The sequence below is a fragment of the Cherax quadricarinatus genome, chromosome 23 (assembly GCF_038502225.1).
Source record: "Cherax quadricarinatus isolate ZL_2023a chromosome 23, ASM3850222v1, whole genome shotgun sequence".
Taxonomy (NCBI): domain Eukaryota; kingdom Metazoa; phylum Arthropoda; class Malacostraca; order Decapoda; family Parastacidae; genus Cherax; species Cherax quadricarinatus.
The window spans coordinates 37,801,529-37,818,148 of NC_091314.1; the positions used below are offsets into that span (position 1 = coordinate 37,801,529).

A 16,620-nucleotide genomic window follows, 5' to 3' on the forward strand; every position below is an offset into this window, starting at 1 on the left:
TGGATGACATGTTTGAGTTTAGTATTAAAAAAAAAAAAAAAAAAATATATATATTGGAGTCACAAAAAAAATTCAAGCAACCTCTCACAGGTACCTCTTTAGGGATACCTATTTAAATCTATCCAAGAAGACTTTCATAAACTGAGAAAATGGAATGACGGATGATGGAATACAATGTAAATGCAGCGTAGAGGAAATTTGAGAGAGCAATAACAGGCAACTCAAAAAGTGATTGTAATACAGAAAGCATTAGCAAGAGAGATCTAGGAGAAATTGAATTTTATTGTAAGATCACACAAATGAAATCCAGAGACTCAATAGATACGAAGACAAATATATTAATGGGAACATGCTAGAAAAAAAAAAGCTATTCATGCTGCAAACTTAGCAGCTTCAGCAAAGATTCATTACAAACAATTAAACAAAGCCATCCACAATATATGTTTAGATCAAAATATAAATAGCATTGTGGTGTATGCACCTGAAACAAAATGTAGATAAAGAACAGACATAATGCAAAATGGATGACAGAGCTAAGAAATATCAATTAGGAAAAGACTGAAATTAAAACTGTTTTCACCAGTGAACAGAAGGAAAAGTGAGACATCACATGCACTACCATTAAAGATAAATCAAGAAAAAAAAAAAAGACTAAGTACAGTACCAACTAGATAAATAAATGTCCACTATTGTAAAGCGATAAATAAAACAATGTCAAAAATATTGGAAAGTTGTCTTCACAAGTGGTAAAACACGGGAATAGGATCCAAGAGAAAATGTTCTGCAACTGTTGAAATCTTCAAAAATTTATCAATTAAACTTGACTAGAGGACCACTATCATCACTCTGCTCCAGTAACTACAAATACTCTCACTCCTTCATACCCCCCCCTCACACCTGTACCCCCACATTCACCCCCCCCCACATTCACATCCACACTTCAATCCACACTTCAATCCACACTTCAATCCACCCCTGCAGCTACCCCTGCAACTACACAGTATACAGCACATTATATCTAAACTATGTATAACATGGAACACTTACTCTGGAGAGCCTAGAAACGGCAAGAGAGACACAACCCTTATATTCATCAGGATTTTTCTTAACTAGGGCCTCAATAAGAGAGCATGCTGCAGTCACAACACCCATGTGTTGGTCATTGAGCAGGTGGATGATACGAGACGTCCATTCTCCACCAGGAATAATTTCTTGAGTTGTTCGAAACAAACGTAAAAGGCAGAGTGCAGCAGACTGTTTCACAACATCCATTGTCTCACTGCAAAAATAAATAGTTCAAACTGTGGCATTTCTGTTAATTGGTAAGTAAAGCTAAGAAATCATAACAGTGAACTGTTAGAATATGTGAATGCAAAATGCATATAAGAGGAGAGTAACTTAAATTTTAATACATTGATTTCCAAGGACTAACACTAAAAGCAGGAGTATCAAATTAAGAACTTAAGGTGTGGCTGTAGTGAATGACAAGCTGAGGCATGTAAAAAGAGGGTGCCAGTTTTAAGAAAAATATCTGATTGAGAATAAAAGTTGGAGGCAAGAAACTGATAATTGCCAATGTTCATGTATTACCATGCACTTGTGCCCATCTAATCAAAAGTAAGATTGATGTAATAGTGGCTGACCAGGACTAAAAACATAGCAAAGGCAGCCTCTAGGTGCCCTCATCAATCCTGAAACTAGTTACTGTACAGGCAATCATGAAGCCAACTCTGCTGTGGAAATTTCTCATGATACTGTAGAGAATATAGAAATACAGTTATAATGTATTTAATATTTTAATGAAGTACACATACAATGCTCTTCATTAACCCTTTGACTGTTTCGGTCGTATATATACGTCTCATGTGCCACTGTTTTGGACGTATTTATACGCGTAAATTCTAGCGGCTTCAAATCAAGCGGGAGAAAGCTGGTAGAGAATGGGTCTGTGTGGCCAGTGTGCACTACATAAAAAAAATCCTGCAGCACACAGTGCATAATGAGAAAAAAAAGACCGTTTTTTTTGGATTAAAACGCCGACTGAGGTGTATTTTCGTATAGTATTTATCGTTGTACGTATTCTCGTTTTCATGGTCTCACGTGATAAAATGGAAAACATGTTACAGACAGAGATGATTTTGATTAGTTTCATGATAAAAACGACCTTGAAATTGGCCTCAAAGAAGCAGAAATGTTCGATTTTTACCAATGATCAAGAGTAAGCAAATCACACATGTCCAATGCACGTCAACTGGGGAGTCTAATATTCTTTCACTAGCGCACTGATATTATTTATACCATTTTTAAAATAATGCAGTAGTCTGCATAACAGTAAATCTTCTATTTTTTGTGCAAATAAAAAATCAAAATAGAAAGCAAGAGTAATATAAGAGGGGCCTGGAGATGTGACTAATGAACAGAGGATATGTTATTTTAGTGCCAGGAATGTCTGCATTTTTTTTATTCTGGAGCTATTTTGAAATTGGCATCATTTTTAATTTGTGTGAAACTGGCCAAATTGCCAATTTCTGACCACTTTATTGGGTAATTGAAATCAGTAAATGGATGGTTTCTTTTACTCAGTTGATAGAAAAAATGGGGGTCTGAAGAAACAGATACGAGTTTGGTTGACTGGAACAATGGAATTGGCCGAGAATAGGGCTCAAAGTTGGCGAAATCGCCGAGATTGCTAACTTTGCGGAAGCATAATTCCCCAAGTTTATCAAATTTCGTACTTTTGGTGTCATTACCATCGGGGAAAAGATTCTCTATCATTTCATAAGAAAAATTAATTTTGTTTTCCAAAAAATTTTCGACACCAGGAGACACTTCAGGATTTGGGGTTACAACAGTCAAAGGGTTAAAACTATCCTAACCCTCTTCAACCCCCTCCCCCCCCACTATTCATACTTGCATTAGCCCACCTTTCTGCCAACAGTTGCTTATAACTCACCCTAACTTCCTCCTCCCTTAGTTTATACACTTTCACCTCCCTCTTACTTCTTGTTGCCATTTTCCTTTTGTCCCATCTACCTCTTACTCTAACTGTAGCTACAACTATATAATGATCCGATAAATCTGTTGCCCCTCTATAAACGTATATCCTAAAGCCTACCCATCAACAATTTATCCGCCAATACATAATCTAACGAACTACAGTGGACCCCCAGTTTATGATATTTCATTCCAGAAGTATGTTCAGGTGCCAGTACTGACCGAATTTGTTCCCATAAGGAATATTGTGAATTAGATTAGTCCATTTCAGACCCCCAAACATACACATACAAACGCACTTACATAAATACACTTACATAATGGGTCGCATTGGGAGCTGATCGTAAACCGGGGGTCCACTGTACTTTCATAACTTGCTATATCATACCTTGTATACTTATATATACTCTTTCATAAAATATGTACAGTATTACTTATTACCAAACCTCTCTCCACACATAGCTTAATTAAAGGCTCCCCATTTTTATTTACCCCTGGCACCCCAAATTTACCTACTACTCCCTCCACAACATTTTTACCCACTTTAGCATTTAGATCCCCAACCACAAGTACTCTCTCACTTGGTTCAAAACTCCCCATGCACTCACTCAACATTTCCCAAAATCTCTCTCTCTCTCCTCTACACTTCTCTTCTCCAGGTGCATATACACTTAGTATAACCCACTCTTCACATCCAACCCTGATTTTACACCACTTAATCCTTGAATTTATACATTTATATTCCCTCTTTTCCTGCCATAACTTATCCTTCAACACTTTTGTTACTCCTTTAGCTCTATCTGAAACCCTTGACCTAATCCCATTTATTTCTCCCCACTGAAACTCTCCTACCCCCTTCAGTTTTGTTTCACTTAAAGCCAGGACATGCAACTTCTCCTCATTCAAAACATCCACAATCATCTCTTTCTTATCATTTGCACAACATCCACGCACATTCAAACATCCCACTTTGACGGTTTTCTTCTTTTTCTTTATAGTAAGCCATATGGGAAAAGTTGACATTAGTGTTATATTGAAGTACATACATATTTTCTCCTGCCTGCCGAGAGCCAGGAATTCCGCTGGAACGGATTAATGGCATTTCAATTAATTTCAACGAGGAAAACTGATTTGATATATGAACAAATTAAGTTACGAGCTGGGTCACGGAAAAAATTAAACTCTTAAGTCAAGGTACCACTATTTAAAAAAAAAAAAAAATAATAATAATAATGGTTTAAAAGAAGCTTAAGAAATGGTATAGTAAAATGGCTTTTATCTTGCAGGAAGAACAAGTCACAATACTATGATGAAGCAATTCACAACTCAATTTGATGAGGAAATTTTAGACTACTTAGTCTATCCTTATCCTGGATCATTTTTCAGTTGTATTTGCAGAAATATCAACCTAATATTGGTTGCCTTTAGAGCCTATATTATTTTTCCTGTAGTAGTTTTTGTGGCATTTTAGGAACTGTACTAGAAGTTCCTTCATCTCCTTGATGTAGTTTGGTAATATTCCTGTGGTATCATATAGAAAACACTAATTGAATTACCTGATGTTATGATGGATAAAGAGCAGATATGGACAAAGAATTTATAAAGAATATAGTTGAAACAGAGGATATAAAAGACAGTATAAAACAATAGAGTTATGCAGCAATAATATAGCAAGACAAACCTAAATAAACAGGCAGCTAGATAAAAAAAAAAAATGGAGATGAAAGAACAAGAGGAAAATAAAGCCAAAACAAACGATATGCCAGAATAACTAAGAAACAGAACAGCAGGTTATATTAGCTAAGGAGAATTACAGTTACAGCTAACATTACTTTAACCCTTTCAGTGTTGGTGCCGTACTAGTACGCATAAATTCTAGTGCCTTCAAATCTAGAGAGAATGCTGGTAGGCCTACATATTAAAGAATGGGTCCATGTGGTCAGTGTGCGCAGTATAAAAAAAAATCCTGCAGCGCACAGTGCATAATGAGAAAAAAAAAACTCCGACCGTGTTTTTGGTTCAAAACAGCAACTTTGCAGTGCATTCTCGTATGCTATTTATGGTTGTATTCTAGTTTTCCTGGTCTCATTTTATAGAATGGAAGACATTACGGAAATTGATATGATTTTGATTGGTTTAACAATGAAAAGTATCTTGAAATTGAGCTCAAATCAGCAGAAATGTTCAATTTTTGCCAAAGTTCAAAGGTAAATAAATCATGCCATGTGTCCAATACACGTCAACTGGCGAGTCTAATATTCTTTCACAAGTGCTCTGATATTATTTATACCATTTCTACACTAATGCAGTAGTCTGCATAACATAAATCTTCTATTTTTTGTGAGAAAAATTCGAAGTGGAAAGCAAAAGAAATGTACAGAGGCCTGGGGACGTGAGTAATGAACAGAGGAAATGTTATTTTAGTGCCAGGAATGTCTGTCTTGTTTATTTTGGACCCTCTTTGGAAACTGGCATCTTTTGAAATTTGTGTGAGATTGGCAAAATTGCCAATTTCTGACCACTTTATTGGATAGTTGAAATCGGTAAATGGGCATTTTTTTTGTACTCGGTTGATAGAAAAAATGGAGTTCTAGCGAAATAGGTACGATTTTTCTCGACTGGTACATTGGAATTTGCTGAAAATAGGACTCAAAGTGGGCAAAATCGCCGACGCGTAAACATCGTTGAGACCGCTAACTTTGCGAGAGCATAATTCTTTAAGTTTTCCATCAAATTTCATACTTTTGGTGTCATTATGATCAGGAAAAGATTCTCTAACATTTCATAAGAAAAAATAATTTTTTTTTTTTTAAATTTCTGACCCTGAGAACAAGTTTAGGGGAGGGCCTGCCGACCCTGAAAGGGTTAAATACAAAAATAGATAGCAAATAATTTTAAGCTAATGAGGTAAACTGTAGTAGATAAAGTCTTATTTTTGGCTGTACTGAAGAAAATATATGAAGATCGTAAAAAGAGGAATAAAGTCAGTATTGAGAATACTAAGTACTTATGCAAACTCCAGCATTCAAGACCATATTGTGGATTACAGGGAATGAACAATACAAGAAAAATGAGAACAAGCCACTGAAAACACTTTCACATAAGATAAGCATAAAGGAAAGTTGCTCAAGTGAAGAAAGGAAAAATGGAGGGTTATAAGGACATACAGTAAACTCTCAATTTAATAAAGTGGGGACAATCTGAGTGTCCATTGAATCAGAATAATGGGAAAAAAAATAAAGGCACTATGTAGTGTACACACCCTTTACAGATATACTGCAATAAACATTGAAGAATAGAGTTAAAAGAGCAATTTAACCAGTGGATTTTGTCCATGATTTTAAGTTTTACTGAACATCTATTGTGTATACAGTGGTCCCTCAAATGGTCCGTTAACTGGCTAATAGTCCTTCGTCCGGGACGCGTTCTCACGCTCTGAGCCGCCTGGGCCTTCCCTTCCCAGCCAGTGTGCCATTGTTTACCAGTGAGTGACGGTCCCATCACTTGCTCCAACGAAATATTTCATAATATTCCATTCATTTTAGTGCTTGCAAATGCTAAATAGGCTACCATGGCTCCAAAGAAAGCTCCTAGTGCCAAGCCATTGGTAAAGAAGGTGAGAAATACGATTGAATTTAAGAAAAACATCATTGAACAATATGACAGTGGCGTACGTGTGGGCAAAGTGGCCAGGATGTATAACAAATCCTGTACAACCATATCTTCCATCATTGCCAAGAAAAAGGAAACCAAGGAAGCTGTTGTTGCAAAGGGGGTAAATATGCTGACAAAAATGAGATCACCAGTACTCGAAGATGTTGAGAAGTTATTATTGGTGTGGATAAACGAGAAACAATTAGCAGGAGATAGTATTTGTGAAAAGGCTAGGCAGTTGCATGACGATTTGGTAAAGAAACTGCCTGCAACTAGTAGTGATGTGAGTGAATTTAAGGCCAGCAAAGGCTGGTTTGAGAGATTTAAGAAGCGTACTGGCATACACAGTATGATAAGGCATGGTGAGGCTGCCAGTTCTGACAACAAAGCAGCTGAAAAATATGTGCAGGAATTCAAGGAGTACATAGAGACTGAAGGACTGAAAACTGAACAAGTGTTCAATTGTGACGAAACAGGCCTCTTTTGGAAGAAAATGCCAAAGAGAACCTACATTACTCAGGAGGAAAAGGCACTGCCAGGACACAAGCCTATGATAGACAGGCTGATGCTAATGTTCTGTGCTAATGCTAGTGGGGATTTCAAAGTGAAGCCATTACTAGTGTACCATTCTGAAAATCCCAGTGTGTTCAAGAAAAACAATGTTATGAAGAGTAAATTGTGTGTGTTTTGGAAATCTAATAGTAAGGCATGGGTCACAAGGGGCATTTTCGTCGAGTGGTTCAATGAAGTGTTTGGCCCTAGTGTGAAGAATTACCTCCTGGAAAAGAAATTGGATCTAAAGTGCCTCCTAGTAATGGACAATGCACCTGCTCATCCTCCAAACTTGGATGACCTAATTCTGAAGGAGTTTTGGGTTCATCACAGTAAAGCTCTTGCCCCCGAATACCACTCCTCTCTTCCAGCCCATGGACCAGCAAGTCATTTCAAACTTTAAAAAACTCTACACCAAAGCAATGTTTGAAAGGCGCTTTAATGTGACCTCAGACACTCACTTGACTCTGCGAGATTTTTGGAAAGAACACTTCAGTATTCTCCATTGCGTAAGCCTTATAGGCAAGGCTTGGGAGGGAGTGACTACCAGGACTTTGAACTCTGCTTGGAGAAAATTGTGGCCAGATTGGGTCCACAAGAGGGATTTTGAAGGGTTTGAGACAGCCTATGATGAGCCTATGTCAGTTGTGAACTCTATTGCCACACTGGGGAGTTCCATGGGGTTGGATGTGAGTTTGGAGGATGTGAAAGAGTTGGTGGAGGACCACAATGAAGAGCTAACCACTGAGGAGCTGCAAGAGCTTCAGCAGGAAGAGCAACAGATCGCAGCTCAGAATCTTGCTGCAGAGGAGGAGGAAAAGATGGAAGAGGGTGCCTTCTTCAGAAATTAAGGAGATTTTTGAAATGTGGGGTAGGATGGAAAGATTTATGGAGAAACATCACCCAGAGAAGGATGTTGCAAGCCATATCGGCAACTTGTACAGTGACAGAGTCTTGGCCCATTTTAGGGAAGTTTTAAAGAGACGCCAGAAACAGAGCTCTCTGGACATTTTTTTTGCGAGACAGGACTCCAGTGACTCTCAAGGTGGTCCTAGTGGCATTAAGAAACAGAGAAGAGAAGTAACCCCAGAAAAGCAATTGGTACCCGAGGTGTTGATGGAAGGGGATTCCCCTTCCAAACAGTAAATAATCCAATCTGTCTCCTTCTCCAGTCTTCCATACACAAAGAAGAATCACCAATAAAGGTAAGTGTTATTCTGTTAATGTTAAATTCATCATGTGCCACTGTATTGTTTATGTACTACATCTATATTTCATGTAAAAAAAATTTGTTTTAATACTTCTGGGTGGCAAGAACGGATTAATTGCATTTACATTATTTCTTATGGGGAAAATTGATTCGAAAATCGTCTATTTCGATAATAGTCCCACTTCCAGGAACGGATTATGGACAATTATTGAGGGACCACTGTATTTATAATCAATGCTCTAAGAGGTTAATTAAGGATAGAAATTAGGAACAGATATCTTTTTACAGAGTAATTGGTCCATTTCCTTCTTTCAAATGGTTTCTCAAAGAAATTAGCCCAGGATAAAAAAAAAAAAAGGTGAAACTGAGAAAGATTTGTTAAAAATTTATATACATACTAACATAGATGGAGTAATTTTAGAACCTGATATGGTCTAACAAACTTACACACATTTTAAACATGGTTGTATTTGATGTAAACTACAAAGTGTCTAGAAGAGAAAGGTTAAGAAGGGAGGGAGAGTGACAAAATTTGGAAAAGAAAACCCCACCTCCCCCTCTACCCTCCCTAACCTTTCCCACACTCTATCCTTACCCATCCTTCTTCCTTCCCCATCTTACCAAAGCTCTGGTCAGAACCTCGCACTATAAGCCTCAGAAATTAAAATCCAAAGTATAAATTATTTTATTTCGGAAATTTAGTAGCAAAAATTCAAAATAATGATCAGAAAATTATGGTAGTTATGCATACAGCCCAACATTTAAAGACTTGTAAGAAGAATAATTTGACAAGATAAACGAGAGATTATCACAAGGAAAAAATTTTAAGAAATTATCAAGATGATAATCATTTTTGTAGTTGGATATTTCAATTATAAATAAAGTGGATATACAATGAGGTTAGAACTTTTAATAATCAATGGAATTCCTTCCTGTAATGACTTTTTAAACCAAATAGGGAATCTCCTGCCAAGTCCAGATGACCCAAAGAAGGAAACACATTTATATTCTACTGGAAATAATACATACTGCTTAAAATGACTTAGAAGTGGAAAAGAAACAAAGCCAGTAATACAAGACAGAAAAAATTGAGGACTTTAAAGTCATTATTTCAGAGAAACTAAATGGGATATAGCATTACAGAGGGTTCTGTAACTCGTGAAATTGAAATTAACCCTTTCAGTGTCCGTGTCTTGCACAACTACATTACTGATGCCAGGGTCCATCATGTAGCTCAGCATCATGAGCTTAACTTACTCATAAGCTGTGAGCAGTAAAATGTGGCCTAGATATGAGAGAAGAGTGTGGTGCATGCATAATATAAAAAAAATCGTGCCTCACAGTGCATGATAGGAAAAAGAAAACTCTGACCTTGTGTTTAGTTTAAAATAGCAACTTTTGAGGTGCTTTCTATGATTTTGTTTTTGCCCGTTTCTTAGTATCATTTGATGGAATGGAAGACATACTGATGAAATAATGATTTTGGTAGGCCCCAGGAACAAAAAGTAGTTTGAAATCAGCCTTGAAGTTGCAGAAAAATTAGATATTGGCTATTTTTCCAGGAACAGTTAAGGCATCCCCCCCCCCATCTGTTTTATGGGTTTTTACTAGGTCTGATTCAATTATTGGAATGCTGTAAACCATGACCAATTTTCCTGTTTATATTTTATTATCTGATAAATAGGGTAAATTATTTTTTGTGTGATGAATTCAAAATGGAAAGTAAGTAAAATAGACCTGCAGACATGATTAATGAACAAAGGAAATGTTTTAGAGTCTGGAATGTCTAAGGTGTTAATTTTGGACTGTTTTCAAATTGCATTTTTTAATTTTGTGTAAAAGTAGACAAATTACCAACTCGAGCACTTTATAGGGCAGTTTTTATAGTTTACTGGGCAGCTTCTTGTGCTCAATAAATTGGAAGGTTAACTAGTGAAATACCTAAAAATTGGGTCAAATTGAGCATTGGAATAGGCTTAAAAAATAGGATTCAGAAGCGGCAAAATTGCAGAGGCGTAAATTGTGCTAAGACTGCTAATTTTGTGCCTGCGTAATTCTGCAAGTTTTCTATCAATTTTGTATTTTTTGTTTCATTACGTTCATTAAATGATTCTCTACCATTTTTGTTTGTAATGTGAACAGTGAGCATTTTTAATTTTGGGGTCTGGACAGTGAATGGGATAAACAGTTTATTCTAAGAAGTTAAAGAAGAAATATTGAAAATTTATTTAAAGGAGGGTGCAGGAGAGCCATTTAAAATAAACAGAGAACTTATAAATAATATAAGAGGTGTAACAATTCAGAATTTTCAGATATAAACAAGCCAGAAATTATTACACAATGCGAGGAGGAAGAGAAAATTTTGAAAAGGAAATACACAAGAGCAAAATGGAAACAAATTATTTAATTTTGTAAGTGACTAAATATTTAACCCTTTCAAGGTTGGTCTCATAAAATTACAGCTTTGAAGCCAGGGTCGGTCCAGTAAAACTATGCCAAAATTCCAGCGGCTTCCAATCTTGTGGGAGAAAGCTGATAGGCCTACATACAAGAGAATGGGTCTGCATGGTCAGTGTGTGCAGTATAAAAAACATCCTGCTACAAAGTGTATGAGAATAAAAAATGACTTTGGTGTAAAACAGCAACTTTGCGGTGTATTTTCGTATGGTTTTCATAGTTGTATTCTCAGTTTCCTGGTCTCAACTGACAGAATTGAAGATATATTACAGAAATAGACACAATTTTGAATGATTTACAGATTAAAAGTAGCTTGAAATTGAGCTCAAAGTAGCAAAAATGTTCGATTTTTGCCAATGCTCAAGAGTAAACAAAGCACGTCATGCATCCAATAGACATCAACTGGTTGGTCTAATATGCATTCACAAATGCACTGATATTATTTATACAGTTATTACCTTTATACAGTAGTCTGAATAACAGTAAATCTTCTATTTTTTGTGTGAATAAAAATTCTAAATGAAAAGCAAGCGTAATATAAGAGGGGCCTGGAGATGTGACTAATGAACAGAGAAAATGTTATTTTAGTGCCAGGAATGTCTACATTATTTATTCTGGGCCCTATTTTGAAATCGGCCTTTCTTGAATTGTGTGTGAAATTGGTCAAATTAGTAATTTCCGATCACTTTATAGGGTAGTTGAAATAGGTAAATGGGCGGTTTCTTTTGCTCAATTGATAGAATAAAAGGAGTTCTAGCTAAATAGCTATGAGTTTGGTCAACTGGAACAGAATTGACCCAAAATAGGGCTCAAAGTGGGCGAAATTACCAACGCATAAGTACTGCCAAGACCGCTACTTTCGCGAGCATAATTCCATAAGTTTTCTATCAAATTTCGTACTGTTGATTTTATTACCTTTGGAAAAAAGACTATCATTTCACAAGAATTGTTTTTTTTAAATTCTTCGACCCTGGGAGCAAGTTTGTGAGCAGGGGTCTCGACCCACAAAGGGTTAAGACATAATACAAAGAATTAAGGAAGAGGAAGAATTATAAAATGAAAAAATATATAATTTCAGGATATGTTTACAAAAAGAAATTTTAAATGCAACAGATTGAAACCCAAACAGATAAAGTTAGAGAAAAATAAAAAAAAATAAAGAAATTATTACTGAATGACGACAAAAACAAGGCAGCATGAACAGACAAGACAGCACATGGACTTCACAGCATTTCACTACAAGAGGATTAAATTAGCAGATAAACTGAAGATGGCCCACAGTCAATTTTGCTGACATTTTTTGCAAAAACATTTGAACTCTTTAGAGAAAAATGGACCCAACACTTGGAAAGGAAATTTTTTTTTTTCCAACAAGTCAGCCGTCTCCCACCAAGGCAGGGTGACCCAAAAAGAAAAAATCCCCCAAAATAAAATACAGTGGAACCTTGACATACGAGTGTCCCAACTTACAAGTTTTTCGAGATACGAGCCGTCCCTGGGTCAATTTTTTGCTCTGAGTTACGAGCCAGCTCCCCCCTCCCTCTTCCCCCTCAACCCAAAACCTGGACACCTCTCTTATTTATCTATGATTTCATGCTTTAATTCCATGAAAATCACTCTTTCTTCTCAGAAATACTATAATAATAATACATTGTAATATACTGTAATAATAGTATATTATTACAGTTCATTCAGTCAGTCAAGTCATTCATTCAGTCAGACAAGTCATTCTGTTGGGAAGGGTTCGTGGAGATGTGATGGTTGGAGTTAAATGCACTTGCTGGATGATAACACATATATTGGCAGTGTGAAGGGGGAGGCTCAGCCTGCCTGTTGCTGCTTGATAGGTCTAACAGGAACAGAGTTACAGGGATTCTCACGCACACACGTGCATCACGTGACGTCACACATGCTAGTCGCTGAGCCTACTGAAAGGGATCCTAAATATACATGTATACATGGATGATACAATCTACAATATACTACACAAGTATACGTACAGGGGAATTCAGTAGCTATACTGACAATTCAGTCAGCCAGATGAGTCACTCGAGACTCAGTCAGTCAGCCAGACGAGTCACTCGAGACTCAGTCAGCCAGACGAGTCACTCGAGACTCAGCCAGCCAGACGAGTCACTCGAGACTCAGCCAGCCAGACGAGTCGCTCGAGACTCGGTCAGTCAGCCAGCCAGACGAGTCGCTCGAGACTCGGTCAGTCAGCCAGCCAGACGAGTCGCTCGAGACTCGGTCAGTCAGCCAGCCAGACGAGTCAGTCGAGACTCGGTCAGTCAGCCAGCCAGACGAGTCAGTCGAGACTCGGTCAGTCAGCCAGCCAGACGAGTCGCTCGAGACTCGGCCAGCCAGCCAGCCAGACGAGTCGCTCGAGACTCGGCCAGCCAGCCAGCCAGACGAGTCGCTCGAGACTCGGCCAGCCAGCCAGCCAGACGAGTCGCTCGAGACTCGGCCAGCCAGCCAGCCAGACGAGTCGCTCGAGACTCGGTCAGTCAGTCAGTCAGTCAGTCAGTCAGACAAGTCAGTCGAGACTCAGTCAGTCAGTCAGTCAGTCAGTCAGACGAGTCAGTCGAGATTCAGTCAGTCAGACGAGTCAGTCGAGACTCAGTCAGTCAGTCAGTCAGACGAGTCAGTCGAGACTCAGTCAGTCAGTCAGTCAGACGAGTCAGTCGAGACTCAGTCAGTCAGTCAGTCAGACGAGTCAGTCGAGACTCAGTCAGTCAGTCAGTCAGACGAGTCAGTCGAGACTCAGTCAGTCAGTCAGACGAGTCAGTCGAGACTCAGTCAGTCAGTCAGACGAGTCAGTCGAGACTCAGTCAGTCAGTCAGACGAGTCAGTCGAGACTCAGTCAGTCAGTCAGACGAGTCAGTCGAGACTCAGTCAGTCAGTCAGACGAGTCAGTCGAGACTCAGTCAGTCAGTCAGACGAGTCAGTCGAGACTCAGTCAGTCAGTCAGTCAGTCAGTCAGTCAGACGAGACTCAGTCAGTCAGTCAGTCAGTCAGTCAGACGAGACTCAGTCAGTCAGTCAGTCAGACGAGACTCGGTCAGTCAGTCAGACGAGTCAGTCGAGACTCGGTCAGTCAGTCAGACGAGTCAGTCGAGACTCAGTCAGTCAGTCAGACGAGTCAGTCGAGACTCAGTCAGTCAGTCAGACAAGTCAGTCGAGACTCAGTCAGTCAGTCAGACAGGTCAGTCGAGATTCAGTCAGTCAGTCAGACAAGTCAGTCGAGATTCAGTCAGTCAGTCAGACAAGTCACTCGAGACTGTCAGTCAGTCAGACAAGTCACTCGAGACTCAGTCAGTCAGACAAGTCACTCGAGACTCAGTCAGTCAGTCAGACAAGTCAGTCGAGTTTCAGTCAGTCAGTCAGACAAGTCAGTCGAGATTCAGTCAGTCAGTCAGACAAGTCAGTCGAGATTCAGTCAGTCAGTCAGACAAGTCAGTCGAGATTCAGTCAGTCAGTCAGTCAGTCAGTCAGACAAGTCACTCGAGACTGTCAGTCAGTCAGACAAGTCACTCGAGAGTCAGTAGTCAGACAAGTCACTCGAGACTCAGTCAGTCAGTCAGACAAGTCACTCGAGACTCAGTCAGTCAGACAAGTCACTCACTCACTCAGACAAACTCATGTTAACCTCTTTCTGTGTACAAAGTAACACTTCAGTTACGGCTACAGGTTATCTCGTCTAATATCTTTGTTAATTCGAAGACTTAAGTGCTTATACCTCTTTGTGCCACATTCAGCAACACTAGTATGGCTACTGGGTGTCTCGATTGCTTGGCAGATACAAGATATAGTAATTAAAGTATCGTAACACAATTGACAAACAGCTGCCTTGTAGGAGAGAAAGACTGGACATATATGAATTACGAATGCTTGGATAGTGGGGTCATGTCGGGGAGTGGTAGAGGATGGCGGGAATGCTCCCCGGATGCCCCACAACAAGGCGGCTGCTTGAGCAGAAGAACTTTTTTCCTTCCCACAAAGTGAACAATGTTAACCCTTTGACTGTTTTGGTCGTATATATACGTCTTACGAGCCACCATTTTTGACACACACAGTGGTCCCTCGTTTATCGACCTTAATCCGTTCCTGGAAGTGGTTCTATTATCGAAAGACTATTTTCGAATCAATTTTCCCCATGAGAAATAATGTAAATACAATTAATCCGTTCCTGACACCCAGAAGTATTAAAACAAAAAATTTTTTACATGAAATACAGATGTAGTACATAAACAATACAATGAGACATGATGAAACATTAACAGCATAACACTTACCTTTGTTGTTGATTCTTCTTAGTGTATGGAAGACTGGAGGAGGAGGAGAGATTGAATTACTGTTTGGAAGGGGAATCCCCTTCCATCAACACCTCAGGTACCAAGTGCTTTTCTGGGGTTACTTCTCTTCTCTGTTTCTTAATGCCTCTAGGACCACCTTGAGTCACTGGAGTCCTGCTTCACAAAAAAAACGTCCAGAGAGCTCTGTTTCTGGCGTCTCTTTAAAACTCCCCTAAAATGGGCCAAGACTCTGTCACTGTACAAGTTGCTGATATGGCTTGCAACATCCTTCTCAGGGTGATGTTTCTCCATAAATCTTTCCATCCTACCCAACATTTCAAAAATCTCCTTAATTTCTGAAGAAAGCACCTTCTTCCATCTCTCTTCCTCCTCCTCTGCAGCAATATTCTGAGCTGTGATCTGTTGCTGTGCCTGCTGAAGCTCTTGCAGCTCCTCAGTGGTTAGCTCTTCGTTGTGGTCCTCAACGAACTCTTCCACATCCTCCAAACTCACATCCAACTCCTTGGAACTCCCCAATGCCACAAAAGAGTTCACAACTGACAGGCTCATCAGAGGCCGCCTGATGAGCCTATGTAGGAGTTCAAAGTCCTGGTAGTCACTCCCTCCCAAGCCTTACCTATAAGGCTTATGCAATGGAGAATACTGAAGTGTTCTTTCCAAAAATCTCTTAGGGTCAAGCGAGTGTCTGAGGTCACATTAAAGCACCTTTCAAACATTGCTTTGGTGTAGAGTTTCTTGAAGCTTGAAATGACCTGCTGGTCCATGGACTGGAGGAGAGGAGTGGTATTCGGGAGAAAGAACTTTATTGTGATGAACCCAAAACTCCTTCAGAATTAGGTCATCCAAGTTTGGAGGATGAGCAGGTGCATTGTCCATTACTAGGAGACACTTGAAATCCAATTTCTTTTCCAGGAGGTAATTCTTCACACTAGGGCCAAACACTTCATTGAACCACTTGACGAAAATTTCCCTCGTGACCCATGCCTTATTATTAAATCTCCAAAACACACAATTTACTCTTCATAACATTGTTTTTCTTGAACACTCTGGTATTTTCAGAATGGTACACTAGTAACGGCTTCACTTTGAAATCCCCACTAGCATTAGCACAGAACATTAGCGTCAGCCTGTCTTTCATAGGCTTGTGTCCTGGCAGTGCCTTTTCCTCCTGAGTAATGTAGGTTCTCTTGGGCATTTTCTTCCAAAAGAGGCCTGTTTCGTTACAATTGAACACTTGTTCAGGTTTCAGTCCTTCAGCCTCAATGTACTCCTTGAATTCATGCACATATTTTTCAGGCGCTTTTTGGTTCGAACTGGCAGCCTCACCATGCCTTATCACACTGTGTATGCCAGTACGCTTCTTAAATCTCTCAAACCAGCCTTTGCTGGCCTTAAATTCACTCACATCACCACTAGTTGCAGCCAATTTCTTTACCAAATC

The 16,620-nt window shown here is 39.1% G+C and overlaps 1 protein-coding gene across 5 annotated transcripts in view; it reads right to left on the bottom strand.

Annotated features, from left to right (window-relative positions):
- Window positions 1-16,620, bottom strand: part of AP-2alpha (adaptor protein complex 2, subunit alpha) — a 252,484-nt gene that overhangs the window by 208,075 nt on the left and 27,789 nt on the right. For all 5 annotated transcript variants that reach the window (XM_070088089.1, XM_070088087.1, XM_070088091.1 and 2 more), the window contains exon 5: window positions 1,048-1,279. In XM_070088089.1, coding sequence (XP_069944190.1) covers window positions 1,048-1,279 — 232 coding nt within the window. The remainder of the gene's footprint in view (window positions 1-1,047; window positions 1,280-16,620) is intronic.